Source organism: Scyliorhinus torazame, chromosome 9, assembly GCF_047496885.1.
Source record: "Scyliorhinus torazame isolate Kashiwa2021f chromosome 9, sScyTor2.1, whole genome shotgun sequence".
Classification (NCBI taxonomy): Eukaryota; Metazoa; Chordata; class Chondrichthyes; order Carcharhiniformes; family Scyliorhinidae; genus Scyliorhinus; species Scyliorhinus torazame.
In genome coordinates this window covers 199,106,330-199,123,888 of record NC_092715.1, presented here as the reverse complement: position 1 = coordinate 199,123,888, position 17,559 = coordinate 199,106,330, and the positions used below count along the sequence as shown (strand labels likewise).

General features: G+C 48.0%; 1 protein-coding gene across 1 annotated transcript in view; it reads right to left on the bottom strand.

The window, feature by feature from the left end:
- LOC140429671 (nuclear cap-binding protein subunit 1) overlaps nt 1-17,559 on the bottom strand; it is a 134,962-nt gene that overhangs the window by 48,749 nt on the left and 68,654 nt on the right. The window contains exons 9-12 of the mRNA XM_072516959.1: nt 16,229-16,326; nt 7,836-7,899; nt 6,118-6,228; nt 5,278-5,342 (exon numbers count right to left, since the gene is read on the bottom strand). Of these exons, the coding sequence (XP_072373060.1) occupies nt 5,278-5,342; nt 6,118-6,228; nt 7,836-7,899; nt 16,229-16,326 (338 nt within the window). The remainder of the gene's footprint in view (nt 1-5,277; nt 5,343-6,117; nt 6,229-7,835; nt 7,900-16,228; nt 16,327-17,559) is intronic.

Sequence of the window (17,559 nt, the reverse complement as noted above, 5' to 3'; positions counted from 1 at the left end):
AACCCATATTTCTCGGTCAGCGCTCCCAGACTCGCGAACTTCCCATCCACAAACAGATCTTTCAGTTGCGTTATTCCTGCTCTTTGCCACATTCCATATCCCCCATCCATTCCCCCCGGGGCAAACCTATGGCTGTTTCTTATCGGGGACCCCCCCCAAGGCTCCAGTCTTTCCCCTATGCCGTCTCCACTGTCCCCAAATCTTCAGTGTAGCCACCACCACCGGGCTTGTGGTGTAGTTCCTCGGTGAGAACGGCAATGGGGCTGTCACCATAGCCTGTAGGCTAGTCCCCCTACAGGACGCCCTCTCTAATCTCTTCCACGCCGCTCCCCTCCTCCTCTCCCATCCACTTACTCACCATTGAAATATTAGCGGCCCAATAATACTCACTTAGGCTCGGTAGTGCCAGCCCCCCCCCATCCCTGCTACGCTGTAAGAATCCCTTCCTCACTCTCGGGGTCTTCCCGGCCCACACAAAACCCATGATGCTCTTTTCAATCCTTTTAAAAAAAGCCTTCGTGATCACCACCGGGAGGCACTGAAACACAAAGAGGAATCTCGGGAGGACCACCATCTTAACCGCCTGCACCCTCCCTGCCAGTGACAGGGATACCATATCCCATCTCTTGAAATCCTCCTCCATTTGTTCCACCAACCGCGTTAAATTTAACCTATGCAATGTGCACCCAATTCTTGGCTATCTGGAAAGTCCCCTGTTACCTTCCTCAACGGTAGGTCCTCTATTTCTCTACTCTGCTCCCCTGGATGCTCCACAAACAACTCACTTTTCCCCATGTTCAATTTATACCCTGAAAAATCCCGAACTCCCCAAGTATCCGCATTATTTCTGGCATCCAGTCCGCCGGGTCTGCCACGTATAGTAGCAAATCGTCCGCATACAAAGATATCCGGTGTTCTTCTCCTCCTCTAAGTACTCCCCTCCACTTCTTGGAACCCCTCAACGCTATCGCCAGGGGCTCAATCGCCAGTGCAAACAATAATGGGGACAGAGGGCATCCCTGCCTTGTCCCTCTATGGAGCCGAAAATATGCAGATCCCCGTCCATTCGTGACCACGCTCGCCATCGGGGCCCTATACAACAGCTGCACCCATCTAACATACCCCTCTCCAAAACCAAATCTCCTCAACACCTCCCACAAATAATCCCACTCCACTCTATCAAATGCTTTCTCGGCATCCATCGCCACTACTATCTCCGTTTCCCCCTCTGGTGGGGCCATCATCATTACCCCTAACAGCCTCCGTATATTCGTGTTCAGCTGTCTCCCCTTCACAAACCCAGTTTGGTCCTCGTGGACCACCCCCGGGACACATTCCTCTATTCTCATTGCCATTACCTTGGCCAGGATCTTGGCATCTACATTTAGGAGGGAAATAGGTCTATAGGACCCGCATTGTAGCGGGTCCTTTTCCTTCTTTAAGAGAAGCGATATCGTTGCTTCAGACATAGTCGGGGGCAGTTGTCCCCTTTCCTTTGCCTCATTAAAGGTCCTCGTCAGTACCGGGGCGAGCAAGTCCACATATTTTCTATAGAATTCGACTGGGAATCCATCCGGTCCCGGGGCCTTTCCCGCCTGCATGCTCCTAATTCCTTTCACCACTTCTTCTACCTCGATCTGTGCTCCCAGTCCCACCCTTTCCTGCTCTTCCACCTTGGGAAATTCCAGCCGATCCAAGAAGCCCATCATTCTCTCCCTCCCATCCGGGGGTTGAGCTTCATATAATTTTTTATAAAATGTCTTGAACACTACATTCACTCTCTCCGCTCCCCACTCCATCTCTCCTTCCTCATCCCTCACTCCCCCTATTTCCCTCGCTGCTCCCCTTTTCCTCAATTGGTGTGCCAGCAACCTGCTCGCTTTCTCCCCATATTCGTACTGTACACCCTGTGCCTTCCTCCATTGTGCCTCTGCAGTGCCCGTAGTCAGCAAGTCAAATTCTACATGTAGCCTTTGCCTTTCCCTGTACAGTCCCTCCTCCGGTGCTTCCGCATATTGTCTGTCCACCCTCAAAAGTTCTTGCAGCAACTGCTCCCGTTCCTTACTCTCCTGCTTCCCTTTATGTGCCCTTATTGATATCAGCTCCCTCTAACCACCGCCTTCAACGCCTCCCAGACCACTCCCACCTGGACCTCCCCATTATCATTGAGTTCCAAGTACTTTTCAATGCACCCCCTCACCCTTAGACACACCCCCTCATCTGCCATTAGTCCCATGTCCATTCTCCAGGTGGGCGCCCTCCCTGTTTCCTCCCCTATCTCCAAGTCTACCCAGTGTGGAGCGTGATCCGAAATGGCTATAGCCGTATACTCCGTTCCCCTCACCTTCGGGATCAGCGCCCTTCCCAGCACAAAAAAGTCTATTTGCGAGTAGACTTTATGGACATAGGAGAAAAACGAGAACTCCTTACTCCTAGGTCTGCTAAATCTCCACGGGTCTACACCTCCCATCTGCTCCATAAAATCTTTAAGTACCTTGGCTGCTGCCGGCCTCCTTCCAGTCCTGGACTTCGACCTATCCAGCCCTGGTTCCAACACCGTATTAAAATCTCCCCCCATTATCAGCTTTCCCATCTCTAGGTCCGGAATGCGTCCTAGCATCCGCCTCATAAAATTGGCATCATCCCAGTTCGGGGCATATACGTTTACCAAAACCACCGTCTCCCCCTGTAGTTTGCCACTCACCATCACGTATCTGCCCCCGTTATCCGCCACTATAGTCTTTGCCTCGAACATTACCCGCTTCCCCACTAATATAGCCACCCCCCTGTTTTTCGCATCTAGCCCCGAATGGAACACCTGCCCCACCCATCCTTTGCGTAGCCTAACCTGGTCTATCAGTTTCAGGTGCGTTTCCTGTAACATAACCACATCTGCCTTAAGTTTCTTAAGGTGTGCGAGTACCCGTGCCCTCTTTATCGGCCGTTCAGCCCTCTCACGTTCCACGTGATCAGCCGGGTTGGGAGCTTCCTACCCCCCCACCCCCCCTTGTCGATTAGCCATCATCTTTTTCCAGCTCCTCACCCGGTTCCCACGCAGCTGTATCTCCCCCAGGCGGTGCCCCCCGCCCATCCCCTCCCATACCAGCTCCCCCCTCTCCCCAGCAGCAGCAACCCAGTAATTCCCCCCTCCCACCCCCCCCCCGCTAGATCCCCCGCTAGCGTAATTACTCCCCCCATGTTGCTCCCAGAAGTCAGCAAACTCTGGCCGACCTCGGCTTCCCCCCGTGACCTCGGCTCGCACCGTGCGACGCCCCCTCCTTCCTGCTTCTCTATTCCCGCCATGATTATCATAGCGCGGGAACCAAGCCCGCGCTTCCCCCTTGGCCCCGCCCCCAATGGCCAACGCCCCATCTCCTCCACCTCCCCTCCTCCCCCCATCACCACCTGTGGAAGAGAGAAAAGTTACCACATCGCAGGATTAGTACATAAAACTCCTCTTTCCCCCCTTTTTTAACCCCCCTCTTTGCCCCCCACATTCGCCCCACCACTTTGTTCAAACGTTCTTTTTAATAACCCGCTCATTCCAGTTTTTCTTCCACAATAAAAGTCCACGCTTCATCCGCCGTCTCAAAGTAGTGGTGCCTCCCTCGATATGTGACCCACAGTCTTGCCGGTTGCAGCATTCCAAATGTTATCTTCTTTTTATGAAGCACCGCCTTGGCCCGATTAAAGCTCGCCCTCCTTCTCGCCACCTCCGCACTCCAGTCTTGATAAACGTGGATCACCGCGTTCTCCCATTTACTGCTCCGAGTTTTCTTCGCCCATCTAAGGACCATTTCTCTATCCTTAAAACGGAGGAATCTCACCACCATGGCTCTGGGAATTTCTCCTGCTCTCGGCCCTCGCGCCATCACTCGGTATGCTCCCTCCACCTCCAACGGACCCGCCGGGGCCTCCGCTCCCATTAACGAGTGCAGCATCGTGCTCACATATGCCCCGACGTCTGCTCCCTCCACACCTTCAGGAAGACCAAGAATCCTCAGGTTGTTCCTCCTTGCGTTGTTCTCCAGTGCCTCCAACCTTTCCACACATCGTTTCTGATGTGCCTCATGCGTCTCCGTCTTCACCACCAGGCCCTGTATGTCGCCCTCATTCTCGGCTGCCTTTGCCTTCACGACCCGAAGCTCCCGCTCCTGGGTCTTTTGTTCCTCTTTTAGCCCTTCGATCGCCTGTAGTATCGGGGCCAACAGCTCTTTCTTCATTTCCTTTTTGAGCTCTTCAACACAGCATTTCAAGAACTCTTGTTGTTCAGGGCCCCATGTTAAACTGCCACCTTCCGACGCCATCTTGGTTTTTGCTTGCCTTCCTTGCCGCTGTTCTAAAGGATCCACTGCAATCCGGCCACTTTCTCCTCCTTTTTTCATCCGTATCCAGGGGGGATTCCCTTCTGGTTTACCGCACAGTGTTTTTAGCCGTCAAAATTGCCGTTGGGGCTCCTATCAAGAGCCCAAAAGTCCGTTTCACCGGGAGCTGCCGAAACGTGCGACTCAGCTGGTCATCGCCGCACCCGGAAGTCCCCCAAAAGGCCATTTAATACAAGGTGTCAAAGGATGATAACCAACTTTGATGCTATTCTCAACTGATGTGCAGACACATGCATCTTCCACTGGGGTCAGAAGCCAAGCTCGGATGCAGAAATTTAAACTAATTTATTCCTCGTGAATCCAAGGATACTTGAGGCCAAACACAGTGAGCACGCTAACCCCACGGACCAAAAATAGTTAACCTAGAACAGAACAGATCATAGAATTTACAGTGCAGGTGGAGGCCATTTGGCTCATCGAGCCTGCACCCGCCAATGGAAAGAGCACTCTACTTAAGCCCGCGCCTCCAGCCCGCAACCCAGTAACCCACCTAATCTTTGGTCACGGAGGGGCAATTTTGCACAGCCAATCCACCCATCTTTGGACTGATTGAAACTAGGACATTTTTGGTACGTGTTGTGCAGTACCACACACAGTGGACATTTGTGGACATTTATCAATGAAACATCAGAAAAATCCTTAATTTTAAACATGTGAAAATAGGAACAAAGAATGATAGCAATTGTCCCTGTTTTTAAAATGATTGTGACAAGTAGGTTAAATACATTTTACCTTGAATTAATTTGAACAGTTTCTTAGTCATAGAAATGTCTAAAACAATTACTTCTATTCTTGATCTTCATAATTTTTAGACAAAAATCCTACAACAGACAACAGAAATAATCACCTAAAACTGCATTTACAAACAAATTTAAACTGATGACAAAGTTACCTGTCTATGCAAATTGTATTCATACTATCGATTCGCATGTATAGCATCTCTGTGGCTTGTGCAAGCTGAGATTCACCAGTTAAGCAAAACATGAAACATGTTTATCAGAAAATTACAATTACAAAGGACAATTACAAGGGGCATTTTTCATGCAACAGGCGGCTAGGATCTGGGATGCACTGTCTGAGATTCTGGTGGAGGCAGATTCAGTCGTAGCTTTCAATGGGGAATTGAATAATATTTGAATAGAAAACATTTGCAGGGCTTAGGGGAAAAAGGTGAGGAATGGGACTAGCTGACTTATTCTTGCAGAGAGCCAGCATGGACAAGACACGCTGATTCTAAGCGTACCAATTTGTGAAGAGAAAACTTAAGGTCCCACAATCGTCGATTACTCTCAGCAGCTATTATCGGGTGAGTGAGTAAATAATTTCCATTCTTAAAACAGATGTGTGTGTGTTTGTAACAGTAAGTTCATCATACTATACAGCAATCCAACATTTAATGAGACCTATAATAAGGAGTGTCCAATTGAGCTTCATTTGTATGACAACTTATCATGCCTCAGAGTCATCTCAAAGTGCTTCACAGACCAGGATTTGAAGCTCAAGCAGTTCAGTCAAAACGAAGAGCAGTGGAAAGATAGCAAGAAGCATTTCAAAGCATTTCTCTGCTTTTGGGTCAAGAGAAAACCTATCCAAAAAGAATAATGAAAATAATCCACACAATTTATGAACATTATTAAACAGACAGGAAGAGCATTTGATATTGGAAATACTCTCCTCTTGTTAGCATTGAGTAAACGGTTCTTTCAAATAACTAACATTGCCAAAAGGATACCACTTGTGGTAAAGAGCCAGGCTGCAGCTTGCAGAGTTCGATCAACAGTGTTGTATACATGACCTCAATGTGAGAGGGTAAAGGCAACTGGAAAAGTTCTCCGAAGACAACCTGCACAAACAATCATTAACATTATTGAAAAAGCACTTGTAATTTACTGGAAGTGAACAGAAATACATATTCAACTGCATAAATGTGTTTATAGAATCACAATTACCCCACCCCATCTTGCAGTCTTAGAAACTCCAGTTCCTTAGCAAAAGCATCATTGGCAAAACTGTCAATCAATAGATGCTAACATGTCAGTTTTGTTTTGTATTATGTATACATACACTGTGAGGCGCTTTAACACATAAAAGCTGCACCACATTAGCCAACTGGACCAAGGTTTTCTAACAAGTATGTACCACTGAAATGATAAACATAATCACGCTAAAGGAACTAGGGGAATCTCTTCCTAAAACCTAATACTATTAAAATATGGTCCGAATATAAACCATAGAATAGAATGTAGAGGACGTAGGAGACCATTTAGCTCATTGTGGCTCTTTGGTAGAGCTATCCACTAGTCCCACTCCCTTCCTCTTTCCCTATTAACACTGCAATTGTTTTCATTTAGAAATTCATCCAATTCCCTTTAGAAAGTTACTATTGAATCCTCTTCCTGTACCTTTCAGGTACTGCATTCCAGATCACAATACTTAAGCGTAAAAAGAAAGATTTCCTCATGTGACCCCGGCTTCTTTTGTCAATCACCTTAAATGTGTTTCATCTGGTTACTGACCCTTCTGTCACGGGATATAGTTTTTCCTTATTTACTTGACCATGACTCTTCCATGATTTTAAACATCACTTTCAAATCGCCCCTTTAGCTTCTCAGTTCTAAGGAGAACACCAGTTTCTCAAGCCATCCCACAAAACTGAAGTCTTCCATCTTTAGTATCATTCTAGTAAATCTCTTCTGCATCCTCTCCAAGACCATACTGTATGTCCTTCCTAAAAGTGTGGTGCCCAGATTTGAAAATAATACTCCTGCTGAGGTTTAATCAATGATCCATAAAGATCTGGCACAGCCTCCTCACTTTTGTACTCTATTCCTCTACTAATAAAGCCGAGAATCCATATGCTTCTGTTTAAAAACAGCCTTCTCTGCTTGTCTGCTGCCTTCAAAGATTTGTGCACCTACTTCAGCTCTCTTTGATGAAAATGTGCCATTTAGTCTGGTACTATCCTCCTCATTAATAACTACAGTTGTGGCATTTGAAAATTTTAGTGTCCTGTATATACAAGTCCAGTTCATTAATTTGTCAAAAATAGCAGCGATCCAACACCAAACACTGGGAACACAACAGCACACTTCCCTTCAGTTCAATAAACAACAGTTCACTGCTTTCTGCCCTTTTAATCAATTTTGTGCCCCTCCTGCCACTGTACCTTAAATCTCTTGGGTTTTTCTTTCAGCAACGACTCAGCATACATTCAGCATGTCTGAGGCTTTATTCAGCATTAGGACATTGGAAAGGTTTCTTTCTAACATATAGCTTATCTTGAACAGCTCACACAATCTCTAGTTCAGTAAAGTGAAATTTTTAAATAGAAAATAGGCAATGTTTATTTTTTTAAACTTCACTTCTGTCGGTCTAATTTTCTATACTTTAGAATCAAGTCACCAGTAAGATAAAATGAGAGTTACCAACTTTCATTAAAAAGGAACACACCTCCACTATATGGTAATTCAGAGGAATCTTGTTTTTTCCAGGATAGCTAAGCAGCTGTGCAGCACTGTCAGAGAGAAGAAAATCAGCCACGGGAATTTAAGGCAAAAGAATAGAAATACAAATTACAAATGTCACAGAATTACATTCAGAATCTCGACTATGAAGCTGAAATATGTCAGTGGCCCCCAGAAAATGAAGGGTTTACATTCTTTTACAGACCAAATTTAACAATTCAATCTTAACGTACTTCATCTAGTCTGCAATTTCAATACCAAGATCAATCACTAAACGTTAAAGAACAATCTTAAGATAAAGGACCATGACTTCCGGGTGCGGCGATGACCAGCTGAGTCGCACGTTTCGGCAGCTCCCTGTGAAACGGACTTTTGGGCTCTTGATAGGAGCCCCAACGGCAATTTTAACGGCTGAAAACACCGTGCGGTAAACCAGAAGGGTGTTCCCCTTGGACACGGATGGAAAAAGGAGAGGAAAGTGGCCGGATTGCAGCGGATCCTTTGGAACAACGGCAAGGAAGGCAAGCAGAAACCAAGATGGCGTCGGAAGGTGGCAGTTTCATATGGGGCCCTGAACAACAAGAGTTTTTGAAACGCTGCGTGGAGGAGATAAAAAAGGAAATGAAGAAAGAGTTGTTGGCCCCGATACTACAGGCGATTGAAGGGCTGAAAGAGGAACAAAAGACCCAGGAGCAGGAGCTTCGGGTCGTGAAGGCGAAAGCAGCAGAGAATGAAAACGACATACAGGGCCTGGTGGTGAAGTCGGAGATACAGGAGGCACACCAGAAACGATCTGTGGAGAGGTTGGAGGCACTGGAAAATAACGCAAGGAGGAACAACTTGAGGATTCTTGGCCTTCCTGAAGGTGTGGAGGGGGCGGACGTCGGGGCATATGTGAGCACGATGCTGCACTCGTTAATGGGAGTGGAGGCCCCGACGGGTCCGTTGGAGGTGGAGGGAGCATACCGAGTTATGGTGCGAGGACCGAGAGCAGGAGAAGCTCCCAGAGCCATAGTGGTGAGATTTCTCCGTTTTAAGGATAGAGAAATGGTCCTTAGATGGGCGAAGAAAACTCGGTGTAGTAAATGGGAGAACGCGGTGATCCGCGTCTATCAAGATTGGAGTGCGGAGGTGGCGAGAAGGAGGGCGAGCTTTAATCGGGCCAAAGCGGTACTTCACAAAAAAAAGATAAAGTTTGGAATGCTGCAACCGGCAAGACTGTGGGTCACATATCAAGGGAGGCACCACTACTTTGAGACGGCGGATGAAGCGTGGACTTTTATTGTAGAAGAAAAATTGGAATGATTGGACTACGAAAATGAACGTTTGGACAAAGTGGTGGGACGAGTGGGGGGGGGGGGGGGGGGGGGGGGGCGAAGAGGGATTGTATGATTAATCCTGCGGTATGGTAACTTTTCTTTCTCCCACAGGTGGTGATGGGGGGTGGTGGGGAGGGAGAGGAGATGGGGCGTTGGCCATGGGAGGCGGGGCCGAGGGAGAGGCGCGGGCTTGGTTCCCGCGCTATGATAATTATGGCGGGAATAGAGAAGCAGGAAGGAGGGGGCGCCGCACGGGGCGAGCCGTGATCACGGGGGGAAGCCGAGGTCAGCCAGAGTTTGCTGACTTCTGGGAGCAACACGGGGGGAGTAATTACGCTAGCGGGGGGTCTAGCGGGGGGGGGGGGAGGGGAGGGGGGAATTACTGGGTTGCTGCTGCTGGGGAAAGGGGGGAGTGGGTGCGGGAAAGGATGGGCGGGGGGGCACCGTCTGGGAGAAATACAGCCGCGTGGGAACTGGGCGAGAAGCTGGAAAAAGATGATGGCTAACCGGCAAGGGTGGGGGGTGGGAAGCCCCCCAACTCGGCTGATCACGTGGAACGTGAGGGGGCTTAACGGGCCGATAAAGAGGGCACGAGTACTCGCACACCTTAAGAAACTTAAAGCAGATGTGGTCATGTTACAGGAAACGCACCTGAAACTGATAGATCAGGTTGGGTTGCGCAAAGGATGGGTAGGGCAGGTGTTCCATTCGGGGCTGGATGCGAAAAACAGGGGGGTGGCTATATTAGTGGGGAAGCGGGTAATGTTCGAGGCAAAGACTATAGTGGCGGATAACGGGGGCAGATACGTGATGGTGAGTGGCAAATTACAGGGAGAGATGGTGGTGTTGGTAAACGTGTATGCCCCGAATTGGGACGATGCCAATTTTATGAGGCGAATGCTAGGACGCATCCCAGACCTAGAGACCGGAAAGCTGATAATGGGGGGAGACTTTAACACGGTGTTGGAACCAAGGCTGGATAGGTCGAAGTCCAGGACTGGTAGGAGGCCGGCAGCAGCCAAGGTGCTTAAGGATTTTATGGAGCAGATGGGAGGGGTGGACCCGTGGAGATTCAGTAGACCTAGGAGTAAGGAGTTCTCGTTTTTCTCCTATGTCCATAAAGTCTATTCACGCATAGACTTTTTTGTGTTGGGTAGGGCATTGATCCCGAGGGTGAGGGGAACGGAATATACGGCTATAGCCATTTCGGATCATGCCCCACACTGGGTAAACTTGGAGATAGGGGAGGAAACAAGAGGGCGTCCACCCTGGAGAATGGATATGGGACTAATGGCGGATGAGGGGGTGTGCTTAAGGGTGAGGGGATGCATTGAAAAGTACTTGGAACTCAATGACAATGGGGAGGTTCAGGTGGGAGTGGTCTGGGAGGCGTTGAAGGCGGTGGTTAGGGGGGAGCTGATATCAATAAGGACACATAAAGGGAAGCAGGAGAGTAAGGAACGGGAGCGGTTGTTGCAAGAACTTTTGAGGGTGGACAGACAGTATGCGGAAGCACCGGAGGAGGGACTGTATAGGGAAAGGCAAAGGCTGCATGTGGAATTTGACTTGCTGACCACAGGCACTGCAGAGGCACAATGGAGGAAGGCGCAGGGTGTACAGTATGAATATGGAGAGAAGGCGAGCAGATTGCTGGCACACCAATTGAGGAAAAGGGGAGCAGCGAGGGAAATAGGGGGGGTGAGAGACGAAGATGGAGAGACGGAGCGGGGAGCGGAGAGAGTGAATGAAGTGTTTAAGACATTTTATAAAAAATTGTATGAAGCTCAACCCCCGGATGGGAGGGAGAGAATGATGGAGTTTTTGGATCGGCTGGAAATTCCCAAGGTGGAAGAGCAGGAAAGGATGGGATTGGGAGCACAGATCACGGTAGAAGAAGTGGTGAAAGGAATTAGGAACATGCAGACGGGAAAGGCCCCGGGACCGGACGGATTCCCAGTTGAATTTTACAGAAAATATTTGGACTTGCTCGCCCCGCTACTGACGAGGACCTTCAACGAGGCAAAGGAAAGGGGACAACTGCCCCCGACTATGTCAGAAGCAACGATATCGCTTCTTTTAAAGAAGGAAAAGGATCCGCTACAATGCGGGTCCTACAGACCAATCTCCCTCCTCAATGTAGATGCCAAGGTCTTGGCCAAGGTAATGGCAATGAGAATAGAGGAATGTGTCCCGGGGGTGGTTCATGAGGACCAAACTGGGTTTGTGAAGGGGAGACAGCTGAACACGAACATACGGAGGTTGTTAGGGGTAATGATGATGGCCCCACCAGAGGGTGAAACGGAGATAGTAGTGGCGATGGATGCCGAGAAAGCATTTGATAGAGTGGAGTGGGATTATCTGTGGGAGGTGTTGAGGAGATTTGGGTTCGGAGAGGGGTATGTTAGGTGGGTGCAGCTGTTGTATAGGGCCCCAGTGGCGAGTGTGGTCACGAATGGACGGGGATCGGCATATTTTCGGCTCCATAGAGGGACAAGGCAGGGATGTCCTCTGTCCCCATTACTGTTTGCACTGGCGATTGAGCCCCTGGCGATAGCGCTGAGAGGTTCCAAGGGATGGAGGGGAATACTTAGGGGAGGAGAAGAACACCGGGTATCTTTATATGCGGATGATCTGCTACTATATGTGGCGGATCCAGCGGAGGGGATGCCAGAAATAATGCGGATACTTGGGGAGTTTGGGGATTTTTCAGGGTATAAATTGAATATGGGAAAGAGTGAGCTGTTTGTGGTGCATCCAGGGGAGCAGAGTAGAGAAATAGAAGACCTACCGTTGAGGAAGGTAACAAGAGACTTTCGTTACCTGGGGATCCAGATAGCTAAGAATTGGGGCACATTGCACAGGCTAAATTTGACGCGGTTGGTGGAACAGATGGAGGAAGATTTCAAGAGATGGGACATGGTAGCATTGTCAATGGCAGGGAGGGTGCAGGCAGTTAAGATGGTGGTCCTCCCGAGATTCCTTTTTGTGTTTCAGTGTCTCCCGGTGGTGATCACGAAGGCTTTTTTCAAAAGGATAGAAAAGAGTATTATGGGTTTTGTTTGGGCCGGGAAGACTCCGAGAGTGAGGAAGGGATTCTTACAGCGTAGTAGGGATAGGGGGGGGCTGGCACTACCGAGCCTAAGTGAGTATTATTGGGCCGCTAATATTTCAATGGTGAGTAAGTGGATGGGAGAGGAGGAAGGAGCGGCGTGGAAGAGATTAGAGAGGGCGTCCTGTAGGGGGACCAGCCTGCAGGCTATGGTGACAGCCCCATTGCCGTTCTCACCAAGGAACTATACCACGAGTCCGGTGGTGGTAGCTACACTGAAGATTTGGGGACAGTGGAGACGACATAGGGGAAAGACCGGAGCACTGGGGGGGTCCCCGATAAGAAACAACCATAGGTTTGCCCCGGGGGGAATGGATGGGGGATATGGAATGTGGCAAAGAGCAGGTATAACGCAATTGAAAGATCTATTTGTGGATGGGAAGTTTGCGAGTCTGGGAGCGCTGACCGAGAAATATGGGTTGCCCCAAGGGAATGCATTCAGGTACATGCAATTGAGGGCTTTTGCGAGGCAGCAGGTGAGGGAATTCCCGCAGCTCCCGACACAAGAGGTGCAGGACAGAGTCATCTCAAAGAAATGGGTGGGGGACGGTAAGGTGTCGGATATATATAGGGAAATGAGAGACGAAGGGGAGACTATGATGGACGAACTAAAAGGGAAATGGGAAGAAGAGCTAGGGGAGGAGATTGAGGAGGGGATGTGGGCAGATGCCCTAAACAGGGTAAACTCGTCGTCCTCGTGCGCCAGGCTAAGCCTGATTCAGTTTAAGGTATTACACAGGGCACATATGACTGGAACACGGCTCAGTAAATTTTTTGGGGTGGAGGATAGGTGTGCGAGGTGCTCGAGAAGCCCAGCGAATCATACCCATATGTTTTGGTCATGCCCGGCACTACAGGGGTTTTGGATGGGGGTGACAAAGGTGCTTTCAAAAGTAGTAGGAGTCCGGGTCGAACCAAGCTGGGGGTTGGCTATATTTGGGGTTGCACAAGAGCCGGGAGTGCAGGAGGCGAAAGAGGCCGATGTTTTGGCCTTTGCGTCCCTAGTAGCCCGGCGCAGAATATTGCTAATGTGGAAAGAAGCCAAGCCCCCGGGGGTGGAGACCTGGATAAATGATATGGCGGGGTTCATAAAGTTAGAGCGGATTAAGTTCGTCCTAAGGGCGTCGGCTCAAGGGTTTACTAGGCGGTGGCAACCGTTCGTCGAATATCTTGCGGAAAGATAGATAGGGGAGAACAAAGAAGGCAGCAGCAGCGGCCCAGGACTTTGGGGGGGGGGGGGGGTGGCCTGGGACAAGGCAGTTGCCAATTAGGGCTAGTTTTTTTTTTGTTATTTAATATTTATTTATTTGTTGTTGTTGTTTAAATTTAAAAAAGGTCATTATTATCTGTATTGTTACAATGTTGTGTAAAGGATGCACAATGTACTGTGTTGGTTGACCAAAAATTTTCAATAAAATATTATTTAAAAAAAAAAGATAAAGGACCATTGTCAACGGCAGCTTAAATTGATTGAGGTCCCAATAGTTAGCAGACAAACCCACAAATCATTTTAGAATTTTTGCTTTCTCTTCCCATTTCCTTAGCAAATTTGGCTGCCTCAACAGTAACCTTCCCTCCATCATAAGATCAGAATGTTCACTGGTAATTGCAAAGTGTTCAGTACCATTTGCGACTCCTCAGATACTGAAGCAGTCTATGTCCATATGCAACAAGACCTGAACAACATTCAGGCTTTGGCTAATAAATAGCAAGTGATATTCACATCCCTTAAGTGTCAGGGAATAACCCTCTCCAACAAAGGCGAATCTAACCATTGTCCCTTCACATTCAATGGCATTTATATTGTTGAATTCCCCGACTATCAATATCCTTCGGGTTACCGTTGACCACAAACTAATCTGAACCAGACATACAAATGCTGCGGCTATTTAGCTTTTATTGGTAAAGGGATTGAGTTTCGGAGCCATGAGGTCGTGTTGCAGCTGAACAAAACTCTGGTGCGGCCGCATTTGGAGTATTGCGTGCAGTTCTGGTCGCCGCATTATAGGAAGGATGTGGAAGCATTGGAAAGGGTGCAGAGGAGATTTACCAGGATGTTGCCTGGTATGGAGGGAAGATCTTATGAGGAAAGGCTGAGGAACTTGAGGCTGTTTTCATTAGAGAGAAGGTTAAGAGGGGACTTAATAGAGGCATACAAGATGATCAGAGGATTAGATAGGATGGACAGTGAGAGCCTTTTTCCTCGGATGGTGATGGCTACCACGAGGGGACATAGCTTTAAATTGAGGGGAGATAGATATAGGACAGATGTCAGAGGTAGGTCCTTTACTCAGAGTAGTAGGGGCGTGGAAAGGTCTGGAGGGGGTTCGCTAGGTTGCCGGGATACACCCTGCTGGAGCGACTGCTGCTCCGGATGTGGAAGGGGAGGGAAGAATTGGGGATATATACAAGTGGCTGGGGGAGCAGGGAGGCGAGCGGGTGGTGAAGATCAAGGAGAAATGGGAAGCGGAGTTGGGAAGGGAGATCAATTGGGGAGTATTGAGTAAGGCACTGCGAAGGGTAAACGGGGCCTCTTCTTGTGCAAGGATGAGCCTGATATAGTTTAAGGTGGTGCACAGGGTGCATATGACTTGGGTGAGAATGAATGGGTTCTTTCAAGGGGTAGCAAATGAGTGCGAGAGTTGTGGGCGGGGACAAGCGAATCACGCGCACATGTTTTGGGGTTGCGAAAAATTGGGAAAATTCTAGGCAGGTGTGTTCGCAAGGGTAGTGGAGGAGGAGGTGGACCCGGGCTTTTTGGTGGAGATATTTGGGGTTTCAGAGAAGCCGGAGTCATGGAGAGGAGGAAGGCCGATGTCGTGGCCTTCGCCTCTCTGATTGCACGGCAGTGAATTTTGCTGGAGTGGCCGGCGGCATCGCCACCAGGGGTAGCGGCATGGTTGGGTGGCCTGTACGACTTCCTGTGGTTAGAGAAGATAAAGTACAAGTTAATGGGCTCAGCAGGGGAGTTTGAGAAAAGGTGGGGGATGTTTGTGACCGTTTTTGAGGAGCTGTTCGTCGCAGGGGGGCGAGGGGATTGGGGGGGGGTGAAACAGGGGGAAAATCTGTACAGACTGTATAGTTGATTGTTGGGAAGCACGTTTCCCGGGGTGTTTATTTGCTGTAACCTGCTTTGATACATGTTTGTAATAAAATACATTAAAAAAAATTTTTTAATGCTGTGGCTACAAGAGCAGATCAGAGACTGGGGATTCTGTGGTGAGTAACTCACCTCCTTACTTCCCAAATACTGTCCATCATCTACAAGGCACAAGTGAGGAGTATGATGGAAAATTCTCCACTTGTCTGGATGAATAAGCACCAATATAACTCAAGAAGCTTCATACTATCCAGGACAAAGCAGCTCATTTGATTGACACCCCATCTGCCACCTTAAACATTTACTCTCTCTACCACTGGCAGAGTCACAGCAGTGTGTTCCATCTACAAGATGCACTGCAGCTACTTGCCGAGGTTCCTTTTGACAACACCATCCAAGCCCACAACCTCTACCATCTAGAAGGACAACAGATGCAAGGGAGAACATTACGACCTCCAATTTCCCCTTCAACGCTCAGACCATCTCGACTTGGAATTAAAATTGCTATTTATTCATTGTGGTTGGGCAGAAATCCTGGAGCACTCCTGCTAACATCACTGTAGGTGCACCCACATCACATGGACTGCAGCTGTTCAAGAAGGTGGTTCACCACCACCTTCTTGATGGCAATTAGTGTGAGCAACAAATTGTGGCCTTGCCAGTGACGTTCACATGCCATGAAGGATTTTTTTTAAATACTAGCTATTCCCGGCATTTCTAATTGTTAACTATATTTATGGTAATGTATATACACACAACCATATGCTTACACAAAACTTAAATTTAATCTGATAATATATCCCCCCCCTCAAGAAAATGTTACTGCAGTACTGAAACAATGCAGACGTTACCATGTCTTTCTTTCCTTCCAATGAGATTTGATGATGTATTGCAGATTCTCCTCAATTACATATCTCTCAACAGAGTGACTACCAGGCATTACTGGGCCCTAAAAGAAAGATAATAGTTTAGGTGTCAAATTTATCTTAAATGTTCAGTGTCCGTGTAACCAAAAGAAATAAAGACAACCAACTGTTAATAAAATATGGTACCTGAAACTATAACTAGAAGATTAGACAATTCATGGTCAATAAAACTGCAACCCACAAACTGATCAACTTCAATAGATAGAAAGTATTTTGCATCCCCGACACATTTCAGTCTATCAAGATTGACTACAAAGCAATATATTCCAATAATGGAAGCAATCCAATGGCAGAAATGATCAAATGGTGACATTTTAAGTATACAAAACGAGTATAGTAAACAAAATAAAACTAGGAAGTTAAAAGAATAATTCAAAAGGACAATTTTAAATGAGTGAAGTCAGGCAAAATGCAACACCAACAGTGTTGCAATTCGTGCCTGGAATCAGACAGTATACCTGGACACAAGTGACATATGTATTTTAAATGTAAGCACATCGAGTGAATTGATATATTGAATCAGCACAGAGATTAGCAGAATTAAATAAGCACATCTGCAATAGTAATAAAATATCCTGACCAATGATCCTATATCTGTCCAAAACTCTGCTGCCAGTAACCTAACACACACAAAGTTCCTCTTGGCAGTTAACCCCCTGCTCACTGAATTACACAGCTCCCAGGCAACCAGGCCCACAGGAGACTCAGGTCACACGGTTGTTTTTCACTGGAAAGGAGTGGTGAAAATCAGCAACTGCTTGAGTGACCGAACAGCCCTTTTCAGGGCCACTGTGCTCACCCCCCGAATGAGAAAGAGGATGGAAAAGGCGACCTAAACAGTTTCTGCTTTACCTCCCTAGTCAGCAGGCTGCTGCTGGCAGGGATTCCATCAACCAGGCTGCCTCTTCTTGACTATATAGCACTGTTCCATGCCACCTTTGGTTAGCTTGTCTGTGTGGAGTTTGCACTTTCTCCCCATGTCTGCATGGGTTTCCTCCTGGTGAACAGGTTTCCTCCCACAGTCCAGAACATTAGGTGGATTGGCCGTGATAAAATTGCCCCTTAGCGTCCAAAGATGTGCAGGTTAGATGGGATTATGGGGGTAATAGGGTAGAGCGGGGGAGTGGACGTAATTAGGGTGATCGTTCGGAGGGTCGGTGCATACTCAATTACCTCTTTCTGCATTGTAGAGATTCGATGGTCCTACAAGTGGGACAGGACATACCCAGGGATGGTGGTGATGGGCTGTGGGACAT